Source organism: Salmo trutta, chromosome 15, assembly GCF_901001165.1.
Source record: "Salmo trutta chromosome 15, fSalTru1.1, whole genome shotgun sequence".
NCBI lineage: Eukaryota > Metazoa > Chordata > Actinopteri > Salmoniformes > Salmonidae > Salmo > Salmo trutta.
The window spans coordinates 3,711,721-3,727,870 of record NC_042971.1 but is presented as its reverse complement, the minus strand read 5'-3'; the positions used below and the strand labels follow the sequence as shown (position 1 = coordinate 3,727,870).

The 16,150-nt window shown below is 42.0% G+C and overlaps 1 protein-coding gene across 1 annotated transcript; it reads left to right on the top strand.

The window, feature by feature from the left end:
- Positions 1-4,775: 4,775 nt before the first annotated feature.
- LOC115149656 (stonustoxin subunit beta) lies at positions 4,776-13,235 on the top strand (the record flags this gene model as incomplete). Its single annotated transcript, XM_029692601.1, has 4 exons — positions 4,776-4,849; positions 11,084-11,257; positions 11,457-11,503; positions 11,865-13,235. Coding segments are annotated over 4 exons (849 nt in total), but the record flags the coding sequence as incomplete, so codon positions are not given.
- Positions 13,236-16,150: the final 2,915 nt, after the last annotated feature.

Sequence of the window (16,150 nt, the reverse complement as noted above, 5' to 3'; positions counted from 1 at the left end):
ACCAGTGAGCTGAGACAAGGTAGAGCTTTACCTAGCAACGACTTATAGATGACCTGGAGCCAGTGGGTTCAACAAATATGTAGCGAGGGCCAGCCGATGATAGCATATAGATCGCAGTGGTGGGTAGTATATGGGGCTTCGGTGACAAAACGGATGGCACTGTGATAGACTACATCCAGTTTGCTGAGTAGAGTGTTGGAGGCTATTTTGTAAATGACATCATTGATATATACAGAGAAAAGAGTCGGCCCGAGAATTGAACTCTGTGGAACCCCATATAGACTGCCAGAGGTTTGGACAACAGGCCCTCCGATTTGACACACTGAACTCTATCTGAGAAGTAGTTGGTGAACCAGGTGAGGCAGTCATTTCAGAAACCAAGGCTATTGAGTCTGCCGATAAGAATACGGTGATTGACAGAGTCGAAAGCCTTGGCCAGGTTGATGAAGACGGCTGCGCAGTACTGTCTTTTATTGATGGTGGTTATGATTTAATTTAGGACCATGAGCATGGCTGAGGTGCACCCATGACCAGTTCTGAAACCAGATTGCATAGCGGAGAAAGTATGGTGGTTTTCGAAATGGTCAGTGATCTGTTTGTTAACTTGGCTTTCGAAGACTTTAGAAAGGCAAGGCAGGATGGATATACAGTTGAAGTCGAAAGATAAAATATACTTAGGTTGGAGTCATTAAAACTCCTTTTTCAACCACTCCACAAATGTATTGTTAACAAACTATAGTTTTGGCAAGTCGGTTCCTTTTAGGGCTGGGCGTCCCGCTTGCTCGTTCAAACTGCAGAGAAAGGAATCCTAAAATCTACTCCTAAACTTTGTTTCAACAAGTCAAAACAAGTTTCTATTTACTCCTCAGATACCCTAAATGTAATCAAACTATAATATTTCTTCAGATAGAAGTATGTTCAATAGGAAACCGATTTTAGCAGGTGAGTCCTGCCTTCATAGTGCGCGCAAACACGAATTTCCAAGACTGTGTCCCTGTACTAAAACTGATATTTCTTATTCGTACTTTTTGGAGAAATGTCCTCTGGCCTGATTAAACAAAAATAGAACTATTTGGCCATAATGACCATCGTTATGTTTGGAGGAAAAAGGGGGATGCTTGCAAGCCGAAGAACACCATCCCAACCGTGAAGAACGGGGCTGGCAGCACCATGTTGAGGGGGTGCTTTGCTGCAGGAGGGACTGGTGCACTTCACACAATAGATAGCACCATGAGGCAGGAACATTATGTGGAAATATTGAAGCAACATCTCAAGACATCAGTCAGGAAGTTAAAGCTTGGTCGCAAATGGGTCTTCCAAATAGATAATGACCCCAAGCATACAGTACTTCCAAAGTTATGGCAAAATGGCTTAAGGACAACAAAGTCAAGGTATTGGAGTGGCCATCACAAAACCCTGACCTTAATCCCATAGAAAATTTGTGGGCAGAACTGAAAAAGCATGTGTGAGCAAGTAGGCCTACAAACCTGACTCATTTACACCAGCTCTGTCAGGAGGAATGGGCCAAAATTCACCCAACTTATTGTGGGAAGCTTGTGGAAATCTACCCGAAACATTTCGTGATACGAATAAGAGGTTGAACAGACTAGTAAAAAGAGTTGCAAAATTGCGGTGGATAATTTTAGAAAGAGAGGGTCCAGATTGTCTAGCCCAGCTCATTTATAGGGGTCCAGATTTTGCAGCTCTTTCAGAACATCAGCTATCTGGATTTGGGTGAAGGAGAAGCTGGGGGGGCTTGGGCAAGTTTCTGCGGGGGTTGCAGAGCTGTTGGCCGGGGTAGGGGTAGCCAGGTGGAAAGCAAGGCCAGCCGTTGAAAAATGCTTATTGAAATTCTCGATTATCGTAGATTTATTGGTGGTGACAATGTTTCCTAGCCTCAGTGCAGCGGGCAGCTGGGAGGAGGTGCTGTTATTCTCCATGGACTTTACAGTCTTTTGGAGTTAGTGCTACAGGATGAAAAATTCAGTTTGAAAAAGCTAGCCTTTGCTTTCCTAACTGACTGTATATATTGGTTCCTGACTTCCCTGAAAAGTTGCAAATCGCGGGGGCTATTCTATGCTAGTGCAGTACGCAACATGATGTTTTTGTGCTGGTCAAGGGCAGTCAAGTCTGGAGTGAATCAAGGGCTATATCTGTTCTTAGTTCATTTTTTTTGAATGGGGCATGCTTATTTAAGATGGTGAGGAAAGCACTTTTAAAGAACAACTAGTCATCCTCTACTGACGGGATGAGGTCAATATCATTCCAGGAAACCCGGGCCAGGTCGATTAGAAAGGTCCTGCTCGCTGAAGTGTTTTAGTTTGACAGTGATGAGGGGTGGTCGTTTGACGGTGGACCCATTACGGACGCAGGCAATGAGGCAGTGATCGCTGAGATCCTGGTTGGAGACAGCAAAAGTGTATTTAGAGGGCAAGTTGGTCAGGATGATATATATGAGTGTCATGTCCTGACCAGTAAAGGGGTCATTTGTAATTGTAGTATGGTCAGGGCAGGGCAGGGGGTGTTTGTTTTTTGTGTTTTTTTTTTTTTTGGTTCTAGGGGATTTTGGTTCTAGTTTTCTATTTCTATGTTTCTTTTTCTATGTGTGGCCAAGTATGGCTTCCAATCAGAGGCAGGTGTCTTTCGTTGTCTCTGATTGGAAGCCATACTTAGGCAGCCTGTTTTTCCTGTGCTTTTGTGGGTGGTTGTTTTCTGTATAGTCTATGTACCTTAAAGAAAGTGTTCACTCTCTTTAAATAAATACACGAAGATGAGCACTATACCCGCTGCGTTTTGGTCCCCTTTTATCGACGCCTGTGACAATGAGGGTGTCCATGTTTACGAATTTAGGCTTGTACCTGGTAGGTTTCTTGATAATTTGTGTGAGATTGAGGGCATCTATCTTAGATTGTAGGACGGCCGGGGTGTTAAGCATATCCCAGTTTAGGTCACCTAACATTACAAACTCTGAAGATAAATGGGGGGAAATCGATTCACATATGGTGTCCAGGGCACAGCTGGGAGCTGAGGGGGGTCTATAACAAGCGGCAACAGTGAGAAACTTGTTTCTGGAAAGATACATTTTTAAAAGCTCGAACTGTTTGGGCACAGACCTGGATAGTATGACAGAATTCTGCAGGCTATCTCTACAGTAGATTGCAACTCCGCCCCCTTTGGCAGTTCTATCTTGACGGAAAATGTTGTAGTTGGGGATGGAAATTTCTGAATTTTTGGTGGCCTTCCTAAGCCAGGATTCAGACACGGCTAGGACATCAGGGTTGGCGGAGTGTGCTAAAGCAGTGAATAAAACTAACTTAGGGAGGAGGCTTCTGATGTTAACATGCATGAAACCAAGGCTTTTACGGTTACAGAAGTTAACAAATGAGAGCGCCTGGAGACACACAGGGCCTGGGTTAACCTCTACATCACCAGAGGAACAGAGGAGGAGTAGGATAAGGCTAAAGGCTATAAGGACTGGTCGTCCAGTACGTTGGGAACAGAGAATAAAAGGAGCAGATTTCTGGCCGTGGTAGAATAGATTCAGGGCATGATGTACAGACAAGGGTATGGTAGGATGCGAGTACAGTGGAGGTAAGCCTAGGCATAGAGTGACAATGAGAGAGGTTGCATCTCTGGAGGCCCCAGTTAAGCTAGTTAAGGTCTCCGCATGTGTGGGGGGTGGGACAAAAGAGCTATCTAAGGCATGTTGAGCGGGACTGGGGGCTCCACAGTAAAATAAAACAATAACAATAAACAGCAGTAGACAAGGCATATTGACATTAGAGAGAGGCGTAAAGCAAATACAGGTGTTGATTTGGAGAGCTAAGACAACTGCGGGTAAGACAACAACAACAACGGGTAAACGGCTAAGGCAACAACAATGGGTAAAAGGCGATGAATGGGCAGAGAGGGTCAGTTAGGTACACACAGGACCTGAGTTTGAGGCTGGGGCCGACAGTTAAACAAAATGAAGTACCGTGTTAGTGAACAGTCCAGCAGGCATCAGCTGTGTAGCCGAGTGATCATAGGGTCCACTGAGCAGCAATAGGTGAGAAAGGGAGCCGTTCAGTAGTCGCTACTACGGTAGGCGAGCAGTAAACACTGTGTTCAGAAAGCTAGCGGGCCGGGAGACACGGTGTTCAGAAAGCTAGCGGGCCAGGGATAGCGGATGGCTCTTCTGCGACATCGCAATGGAAAAGCATGTTGAAAACCATCGGACAATTACGTCGGCAGATCAATCGTGATGGATCGGCGGGGCTCCGTGTCGACAATAAACGGTCCAGGCCAATTGGCAAAAGAGGTATTGTAGCCCTGGTATACTTCGTCGGCTAGCCGGGAGATGGGCCTAGCTCGAGGCTAGCTGGTGCTAGCTTCGGGGCAGAGCCACTCGGTAGCAGCTAGCTAGCTGTGATGATCCGGTGTAATGGTCCAGAGCTTGCGGAAGGAATCCGGTTATGTAGTGGAGAAAAGCAGTCCGATATGCTCAGAGTTGATATCGCGCTGTGCAGACTAGCAGGTATTATCCGGGATAAAAGCAGCTTGAGTTTGAGCTAAAGGTAATTGGGTGAGGCTGGTTGCAGGAAGGTATATTTAATTTGAAAAAGGAAAAAGAGATTGAAATAAATAGAAATATATGCAAAAAAAAACTAACAAGTCATGATGATCTCTTTGTCAGAATGTCAGGCTGTGGAATCACAGAGGAAGGCTGTGCTTCTCTGGTCTCAGCTCTGAGGTCAAACCCCTCACACCTGAGAGTGCTGGATCTGAGTAACAATGACCTGAAGGATTCAGGAGTGAAGCTGCTCTCTGCTGGACTGGAGGATCCCCACTGTAAACTGGAGACTCTGAGGTCAGTATTCCTGTAGTTGGTCAACAAGTGATAACTGTTCACCAGATCCACATGTGTTTACCAGACACACATAGTCCACACCATATGTGTTTGGACAGAGAAGATTACAATTTTAAATGTGGTGCTATACTCCAGCATTTTAGATTTGAGATAGAATGTTTCATATTAGGTGACAGTACAGAATGTTAGCTTTAATTTAAAGGTATTCATACATATCTGTTTTACCATTTAGATATAAAAGTACTTTATGTATGTAGTTCTCCCATTTGAAGAAGTCCTAATTATTTGTACAAATCATTTAGTCAAAAGTTTAGTGTTTGGTCCAATATTTTTTTCCTGCAGTGATTATATCAAGCTTGTGATTCTACAAACTTGTTGAATGCATTTGCAGGTTGTCTTACTTGTGTTTTGGATGATATTTTTCCTAATAGAAACTGAATGTTGAATAATGTCCTGTCATTTTAGTCCGCTCACTTGAAGAAGTCATAAGTATTTTGACCAGTTCACTCATAGTATATTAAAGTAGTCAAAGTGGTCAAAATCTTAATAAAATATCCTAAAATAAAAACATTTGAAACATCCACAATGTTGGAGTATAGAGCCACATTTAAAACGTTAGCTTCACTGTCAAAATAGATATGATGTGGACTGTATACTCAATACAATCTAAATCTGATACCTCACTGTCTGTCTTTTGACTGATACTGCTTTTTAAACTGGTCTGGTCAGTCTACTCAAATATTTGTAATATGCATTTTTCTCTCTACAAGCAATACCTTGATAATATGTAGTTTATAATAATGATACATTCATTCATGAATAGATATGGAAGGTTTCAGGACACTGATATCTGAATATGTAGAAAAAATATACTGCCACTATTTTCACCACCAAAGAATAGCAGTGTGATTTTAATATGATTTGACTCTTTGCAGGCTGTCAGGCTGTCTAGTCACAGAGGAAGGCTGTGTTTCTCTGGTCTCAGCTCTGAGGTCAAACCCCTCACACCTGAAAGAGCTGGATCTGAGTAACAATGACCTGAAGGATTCAGGAGTGAAGCTGCTCTCTGCTGGACTGGGGAATCCCCACTGCAGACTGGAGACTCTGAGGTCAGTATTCCTGTAGTTGGTCAACAAGTGATAACTGTTCCTCAGATCCACATGTGTTTACCAGACACACAATAGTCCACACCATGTCTGTTTGGACAGTGAAGCTTACAGTTTTAAATGTGGTGCTATGCTCCAGCATTTTGGATTTCAGATAGAATGTTTCATATTAAGTGACAGTACAGAACGTCACCTTTTATTTCAGGGTTTTCATACATATCTGTGCTACCGTTTAGAAATGAAAGCGTTTTATATATCTAGATCTCCCATTTGAAGAAGTCTTAATTATTTGAATAAATTCACTTATATTTTATTAAAGTAGTCATAAGTTTAATATTTGGTCCCATATTCCATACCTACAGTCATTACATCAAGCTTGTGATTCTACAAAGTTGTTGAATGTATTTTCCAGTTGTTTTGGTTGTGTTTTAGATGATGTTTTTACTAATAGAAACTGAATGGTGAATAATGTCCTGTCATTTTGGAGTCACTTCACTTGTTCTGTCAGTAAGAATAGAAGATGTTTCTGAACACTTCTACATTCATGCGGATGCTACCATGATTATGAATAATCATGAATGAATCGTGAATGATGATCAATGAGAAAGTTACAGAGGCACAAAGATCAGAATAAATGCTAACCTCTCCTGTTATTGGTAATGGTGAGAGGTTAGCATGTTTTGTTGTAGCCTCTGTTATTGGTAATGGTGAGAGGTTAGCATGTTTTGTTGTAGCCTCTGTTATTGGTAATGGTGAGAGGTTAGCATGTTTTGTTGTAGCCTCTGTTATTGGTAATGGTTAAAGGTTAGCATGTTTTGTTGTAGTCTCTGTTATTGGTAATGGTGAGAGGTTAGCTGTTTTGTTGTAGCCTCTGTAACTTTCTCACTCATCATTTTTCATGATTGGTTTATGATTTGTATTGATCATGGTATCATCAGGATTAATTTAGTAGTGTTTAGAAACATGTTATCTACACACTTAAACAGACAATTACCCCAGTCATCATCCACCATTCAGTTACTTTTGGGCAAAACATAAACCAAAACAAACTGCAAATTCAACCATATTTACAACCAAATACTCATCTGTTGACTACTTTAATACACTATAAGAAAATGTTTCAGAATACCTATGACTTCTGCAAATGGGCGGACTAAATCAAATCAAATATAACAATTGCGCCTAATACAACAGGTGCAGACCTTACAGTGAAATGCTTACTTACAAGCATTAAGGATACTCCCCTTTTTTAAAATGTTGCCTAAAACGACACATCTAACTGCCTGTAGCTCAGGACCTGAAGCAAGGATATGCATATTCTTTATACCATTTGAAAGGAAACACTTTGAAGTTTGTGGAAATGTGAAATGAATGTAAGAAAATATAACACATTAGATCTGGTAAAAGATAATACAAAGATAAACCAAGCGTTTTTTTTGTACCATCATCTTTGAAATACAAGAGAAAGGCCATACTGTATTATTCCAGCCCAGGCGCAATTTAGATTTTGCCCACTAGATGGCAGCAGTGTATGTGCAAAGTTTTAGGCTGATCCAATGAACCATTACATTTCTGTTCAAAATGTATGTGTCAAGACTGCCAAATGTGCCTAATTGGTTTATTAATAACTTTTCAAGTTCATAACTGTGCACTCTCCTCAAACAACAGAATGGTATTATTTCACTGTAATAGCTACTGTACATTGGACAGTACAGTTAGATTAACAAGAATTTAAGCTTTCTGCCAATATCAGATATGTCTATGTTCTGGGAAATGTTCTTGTTACTTACATCCTCATGCTAATCACATTAGCCTACAACAATTCATTCGTATTTTTTATTTAACCTTTAATTGACTTGGCAAGTCAGTTAAGAACAAATTGTTATTTACAATGACGGCCTACCCCAGCCAAATGCAGACGACGCTGGGCCAATTGTGTGCTGCCCTATGGGACTCCCAGTCACTGCTGGATGTGATGCAGCCTGGATTCGAACCAGGGACTGCATTGACACCTCTTACACTGAGATGCAGTGCCTTAGACCGATGCGGCACTCGGGAGCCCTAACAATGCAGTTTTAAGAAAAATAAGTTTTAAGTAAAAAATAGATACGTAAGTAAAAATAACAAATAATTAAAGAGCAGCCGTAAAATAACAGCAGCGAGGCTATATACAGGGGGTACCGGTACAGAGTCAATGTACCGGTACCAGAGTCAATGAGCACAGGTTGGTTGAGATAATTGAGGTAATATGCGCATGTAGGTAGAGTTAAAGTGACTACGCATAGATAATACAAAGAGAGTAGCAGCAGCATAAGAGTAGCAGTAGCCATTTGATTAGCTGTTCAGGAGTCTTATGGCTTGGGGGTAGAAGCTGTTTAGAACCCTCTTGGACCTAGACTTGGCGCTCCAGTACCGCTTGCCGTGCGGTAGCAGAGAGAACAGTCTATGACTAGGGTGGCTGGAGTCTTTGACAAATTTAGGCCTTCCTCTGACACCGCCTGGTATAGAGGTCTTGGATGGCAGTAAGCTTGGCCCCAGTGGTGTATTGGGCCATTCGCATTACCCTCTGTAGTGCCTTGCGGTCAGAGGCCGAGCAGTTGCCCTACCAGGCAGTGATGCAACCAGTCAGAATGCTCTCGATGGTGCAGCTGTAGAACGTTTTGAGGATCTGAGGACCCATCCTAAATCTTTTCAGTCTCCTGGGGGGAATAGGCTTTGTCATGCCCTCTTCACGACTGTCTTGGTCTGTTTGGACCATGATAGTTTGTTGGTGATGTGGACACCAAGGAACTTGAAGCTCTCAACCTGCTCCACTACAACACCATCGATGAGAATGGGGGCGTGCTCTGTCCTCCTTTTCCTGTAGTCCACAATCATCTCCTTTGTCTTGATCATGTTGAGGGAGAGGTTGTTAGCCTGGCAACACATGGCCAGGTCTCTGACCTCCTCCCTATAGGCTGTTTCATCGTTGTCTGTGATCAGGCCTACCACTGTCGTGTCGTCGGCAAACTTAATGATGGTGTTGGAGTCATGCCTGGCCATGAAGTCATGGGTGAACAGGGAGTACAGGAGGGAACTAAACACGCACCCCTGAGGGGCCCTTGTGTTGAGGATCAGCATGGCAGATGTGTTGTTACCTACCCTTACCTCCTGGGGGCGGCCCGTCAGGTAGTCCAGGATCCAGTTGCAGAGGGAGGTGTTTAGTCCCAGGGTCCTTAGCTTAGTGATGAGCTCTGAGGGCACTATGATGTTAAACGCTGAGCTGCAGTCAATGAATAGCATTCTCACATAGGTGTTCCTTTTGTCCAGGTGGGAAAGGGCAGTGTGGAGTGCAATAGAGATTGCGTCATCTGTGGATCTGTTGGGGTGGTATGGAAATTGGAGTGGGTCTAGGGTTTCTGGGATAATGGTGTTGATGTGAGCCATGACCAGCCTTTCAATGCACTTCATGGCTACAGACATGAGTGCTACGGGTCTATAGTCATTTAGGCAGGTTACCTTAGTGTTCTTTGGTGCAGGGACTATGGTGGTCTGCTTGAAACATGTTGGTATTACAGACTCAGTCAGGGACAGGTTGAAAATGTCAGTGAAGACACTTGTCAGTTGGTTAGCACATGCTTGGAGTACACGTCCTGGTAATCCATCTGGCTCTGCGGCCTTGTGAATGTTGACCTGATTAAAGTTGTACTCACAACGGCTACGGAGAGCATGATCCCACAGTTGTCCAGAACAGCTGATGCTCTCATGCATGCTTCAGTGTTGCTTGCCTCGAAGTGAGCATAGAAGTAACTTAACTCATCTGGTAGGCTCGTGTCACTGGGCAGCTAGCGTCTGTGCTTCCCTTTGTCTGTAATAGTTTGCAAGCCCTGCCACATCCGACGAGCATCGGAGCCGGTGTAGTATGACTCGATTTTAGTCCTGTATTGAGGCTTTGCTCGTTTGATGGTTCGTCGGAGGGCATAGCGGGATTTCCTATAAGCTTCCGTGTTAGAGTCCCGCTCCTTGAAAGAGGCAGCTCTACCCTTTAGCTCAGTGCGGATGTTGCCTGTAATCCTTGGCTTCTGGTTGGGGTATGTACGTACGGTCACTGTGGGGACGACATCATCGATGCATTTATTGATGAAGCCAATGACTGATGTGGTATACTCCTCAATGCCATCGGAAGAATCCCGGAACATATTCCAGTCTGTGATAGCAAAACAGTTCTGTAGTTTAGCATCTGATTCATCTGACCACTTTTTTATTGATTTAGTCACTTGTGCTTCTTGCTTTAGATTTTGCTTGTAAGCAGGAATCAGGAGGATGGAATTATGGACAGATTTGCCAAATGGAAGGTGAGGGAGAGCTTTGTATGCATCTCTGTGTGTGGAGTAAAGGTGATCTAGAGGTTTTTTTCTTGGTGAGTGTTTTCCTGTTTGCTTATGGCCGTATACAGCTCATTGAGTCCGGTCTTAGTGCCAGCATCGGTTTTTGGTGGTAAATAGACAGCTACAAAGAATATAAATGAAAACTCTCTTGGTAAATAGTGTGGTCTATAGCTTATCATGAGATACTCTACCTCAGGCGAGAAACACCTCAAGACTTCCATACTATTAGATTTCGTGCACCAGCTGTTGTTAACAAATATACACAGACCGTCACTCCTTGTCTTACCGGAGGCGGCTGTTCTATGCAGCGAAAAACCCGCCAGCTGTATTTTATCCATGTCATCGTTCAGCCACAACTCGGTGAAACAATAGATATTCGTGATCGTAGTTTGTCTATTTTGTTATCCAATGATTGTACGTTGGCTAATAGGACTGATGATAGAGGCAGATTACCCACACACCGTCGGATCCCCGACCTACGTCCCCGATATCTCTGTCTCTTTCTCATGTCAATCACGGGGATTTGGGCCTTGTCGGGTGTCAAAAGTACATCCTTCGCGTCCGACTTGTTAAAGAAAAAATCTTTGTCCAGCACGAGGTGAGTAATTGCTGTCCTGACATCTAGAAGCTATTTTTGGTCATAAGAGACAGTGGCAGAAACATTATGTACAAAATAAGTTACGAATTTAAAAAAATGTACTGCAGCTATTTTCACCACAAATAATAGCAGTGTGATTTTAATATGATTTGACTCTTTGCAGGCTGTCAGGCTGTCTAGTCACAGAGGAAGGCTGTGCTTCTCTGGTCTCAGCTCTGAGGTCAAACCCCTCACACCTGAGAGAGCTGGACCTGAGCTACAATCACCCAGGAGACTCAGGAGTCAGACTGCTCTTTGCTGGACTGGAGGATCCACACTGCAGACTGGAGAAACTCAAGTATGTAGAGGGTTTATGTCAATGTTCATATCAGACATGTTTGACTTTTCAGGCTAGTTAAGACAAACATTCTGACCACCACTTGGACAAAGTTATATGCTGATTGTGTGTGTGTGTGTGTGTGTGTGTGTGTGTGTGTGTGAGAGAGAGTTCAGGTGTATCCCTCAATGACTGTCTGTTCTTCTGCTTACCGCTACAGTGTGGAACATGGTGGAGAGAACAGAATGAAACCTGGGCTTAGAAAATGTGAGTGTTGACTGCTGTGAAGAATATGACTAAGAATAAGTCTTAATTCAAGTTAAGTCAAAGACCACCATCATTACTGACTTGGTCATATTAAATATCATCTGTAGTTCTACAGAAGCACAAATCAGGGACACCAACGTTTACAAATAGTTGCTTTGAATATGTGAGTGTGTGTGGCGTGTTCGTGTTACATAAGTGTGTGTGTGTGTGTGTGTGTGTGTGTGTGTGTGTGTGTGTGTGTGTGTGTGTGTGTGTGTGTGTGTGTGTGTGTGTGTGTGTGTGTGTGTGTGTGTGTGTGTGTGTGTGTGTGTGTGTGTGAATGATGATGATTTCTAATATTGTGTCTGGTTTCATCCATCAGATGTCTGTGATCTCACACTGGACCCAAACACAGTAAACAGACACCTCTCTCTGTCTGAGGAGAACAGAAAGGTGACATGGAGGAGAGAGGAGCAGCCGTATCCTGATCACCCAGAGAGATTTGAGGGCTGGGGACAGGTGCTATGTAGAGAGGGTCTGACTGGGCGCTGTTACTGGGAGGCAGAGTGGAGTGTGAGAAGGTCTGATATAGGAGTGACATATAAAGAAATCAACAGGAGAGGAGGGGTTGAGGAATGTGGTCTTGGATACAATGACAAGTCCTGGAGTCTGGACTGCTCTGACAACAGTTACATTGCCTGTCACAATAATAATGACACTACCATAGACGTCCCCTCCTCCAGCTCCCACAGAGTAGGAGTGTATCTGGACTGGCCAGCCGGCACTCTGTCCTTCTATAGAGTCTCCTCTGACACACTGACCCACCTGTACACATTCACCTCCACATTCACTGAGCCCCTCTATCCAGGGTTTAGGGTTTATGATGACTCCTCAGTGTCCCTGTGTCAGGTGGTCTCTGTGTCAAACACAACATGATGTTTCACTCTAATCAGGGTCATGTTCAGTAAGACACACTGGAGCAACAATGTAGAATATCTCTCTAGTCATGTTCAGTAAGACACACTGGAGCAACAATGTAGAATATCTCTCTAGTCATGTTTAGTAAGACACACTGGAGCAACAATGTAGAATATCTCTCTAGTCATGTTCAGTAAGACACACTGGAGCAACAATGTAGAATATCACTCTAGTCATGTTCAGTCAGACACACTGGAGCAACAATGTAGAATATCTCTCTAGCGTGTAAACCCCTCTATCCAGGGTGTTTGGTATGAACAATGTAGAATATCTCTCTAGTGTGTAAACATATGATTGTAAATATTCATGAATAAACACCATTGAAGTTGACAGACATTGTCATTAATATAATGATTCACCCCACTGTGTTGTTAAACTGGTTTCATTTACACATCACTGATCTGGTTGTTATTGGGTTTGTAAATATTGTAGCGTCCCAGGTTCCCAGACAGGTTAATATAATGAATCACCCCACTGTGTTGTTAAACTGGTTTCATTTACACATCACTGATCTGGTTGTTATTGGGTTTGTAAATATTGTAGCGTCCCAGGTTCCCAGACAGGTTAATATAATGAATCACCCCACTGTGTTGTTAAACCGGTTTCATTTACACATCACTGATCTGGTTGTTATTGGGTTCTTGGTGTTTGTAAATATTGTACAATGTTTATTTGTCACATTTTTGACACAGCAATCTTGTTTATGTATCAACTCAATTCAACTGAATGATATGTACATGTGACAGATGTGACTAATAAAGGTTCATCAACCAGATGGAAGAAGAGAGGTGGAAATGTTTTAATACTGATCACAATATGACAGTACAAATCAATGAAATCAAATTGTATTGGTCACATACACATGGTTAGCAGATGTAAATGGCTGATTGTTGTCTAATCGGGTGCAGAGATCCTATCAATATTCTTTTCTCCTTCCTTCCATTCACCATAGTGGTCAGGTGACCTGCACTGACCACTCCTGGGATTTTCTGACTAAGGTACTCGTCAACTATATCCAACAAGACTCCAGCTGTAACGTCTTTGGCAGGCGCCCTGCTCCGAAGTTCAATACATGTTGCTTCTGACGTGGACAATTTAGCCAGATCCAGTGCTTCTTCTGTTCATCATCAACACAATTAACCAAAACAAGGAGGCTTCTAGATTGATAGAATCCACCTTTCCCACTGCTTTCTTCACTGTCCTCGATATTACAAAACGATTTCCCAAATGAATCTCCTCGTCCAAATGACCAGTAAAAACCTGCAAGTAACCCAATTATAACGGTTTGTAGTCTCAATTAACATCTGGCACATAATAACGACACAATTACCAGAAAATAGCCTTCAGGTTCATCCATGTGTTTCTTTGCAGAAATGTCACTAGCTGCTCTCCCAAGGCAACAGCCTCAGGAAACATTTCAAAGGGAGAGATAGGGACACCCCATCCTCTCCTAAAGGAGAAAATAAACATGTTGTTCAATCTTAATCAAAATGAGAATTCTTACTTTCCAATTAAATTCCCATTTCCATTCTTTCCCAATTTATTTGTTACTTTCACTAGCTACATATCTGTTTGCTTTATCTCAGACACCCTCTCAATCACCTAGTACATTTCTCTTCCACTGAAATACTTGTTTCCCTCTACAATCTCTCCATTTAATGTTACTTTACCAGGTGAACAAAACGTTTTAAATTATAGACAAAACAAAACATCAAAAAATCTTGTGTCTGCATAACAGCACAACTCCAAACATGACTGATCAGAAGCTACATAGCCCCCAGAGTATATGAATATAAAGAGACAAACATGACTGATCAGAAGCTACATAGCCCCCAGGGTATATGAATATAAAGAGACATGAGACAAACATGACTGATCAGAAGCTACATAGCCCCCAGGGTATATGAATATAAAGATACATGAGACTAAAATGACTGATCAGAAGCTACATAGCCCCCAGGGTATATGAATATAGAGAGACATGAGACTAACATGACTGATCAGAAGCTACATAGCCCCCAGGGTATATGAATATAAAGAGACAAACATGACTGATCAGAAGCTACATAGCCCCCAGGGTATATGAATATAAAGAGACATGAGACAAACATGACTGATCAGAAGCTACATAGCCCCCAGGGTATATGAATATAAAGAGACATGAGACAAACATGACTGATCAGAAGCTACATAGCCCCCAGGGTATATGAATATAAAGGTACATGAGACAAACATGACTGATCAGAAGCTACATAGCCCCCAGGGTATATGAATATAAAGGTACATGAGACAAAACAATGGACCTGTAGAATGTAATTAGTTATAAGACCTCTATGATTCATATCATTAGTCAGTTCTACCAGCTAATGTGAGATGTTTAGATTACATAACATTTGAGGACACAAATGTATCTACGTATTTTTCATGTTTTGTTCACCTACAAACTAAACACAAATCTGTCGTTCTTTTCCCCTACCTTCCTGGCTGCCCTCCCTCTTCCCTTCTCAGTTCAAGCTTGTTTATTATAGACACATGATATACACTGTGTGTACAAAACATTAGGAGTACCTGTTTATTCCATGATATAGACTGACCAGGTGAATCCAGGTGAAAGCTATGATCCCTTATTGATGTCACCGAGGGCTGTGTAGGTCATGACATTTTGTCAGCCGGTGATTGTCATGCAGATAACTGACAGTCTCATGGTAATTGACCTTTAATTAACATCAACACATTTAGCATCTCCTGGATTCCACACACAGCCTACAAGACACTGATGCAGACCTATGGAACATCTACATTTTAAAAAGTCTAATAAATCCATGTAATATAGCCTACACCATCACAATAACTCCATGTAATATCGTCTACACCATCACAATAACTCCATGTAATATAGTCTACACCATCACAATAACTCCATGTAATATAGTCTACACCATCACAATAACTCCATGTAATATAGTCTACACCATCACAATAACTCCATGTAATATAGCCTACACCATCACAATAACTCCATGTAATATAGTCTACACCATCACAATAACTCCATGTAATATCGTCTACACCATCACAATAACTCCATGTAATATAGTCTACACCATCACAATAACTCCATGTAATATAGCCTACATCATCACAATAAATCCATGTAATATAGCCTACACCATCACAATAACTCCATGTAATATAGACTACACCATCACAATAACTCCATGTAATATAGCCTACACCATCACAATAACTCCATGTAATATAGTCTACACCATCACAATAACTCCATGTAATATAGCCTACACCATCACAATAACTCCATGTAATATAGTCAACACCATCACAATAACTCCATGTAATATAGTCTACACCATCACAATAACTCCATGTAATACAGTCTACAACATCACAATAACTCCATGTAATATAGCCTACACCATCACAATAACTCCATGTAATATAGACTACACCATCACAATAACTCCATGTAATATGGCCTACACCATCACAATAACTCCATGTAATATAGTCTACACCATCACAATAACTCCATGTAATATAGCCTACACCATCACAATAACTCCATGTAATATAGACTACACCATCACAATAAATCCATGTAATATAGCCTACACCTTCACAATAAATCCATGTAATATAGCCTACACCATCACAATAACTCCATGTAATATA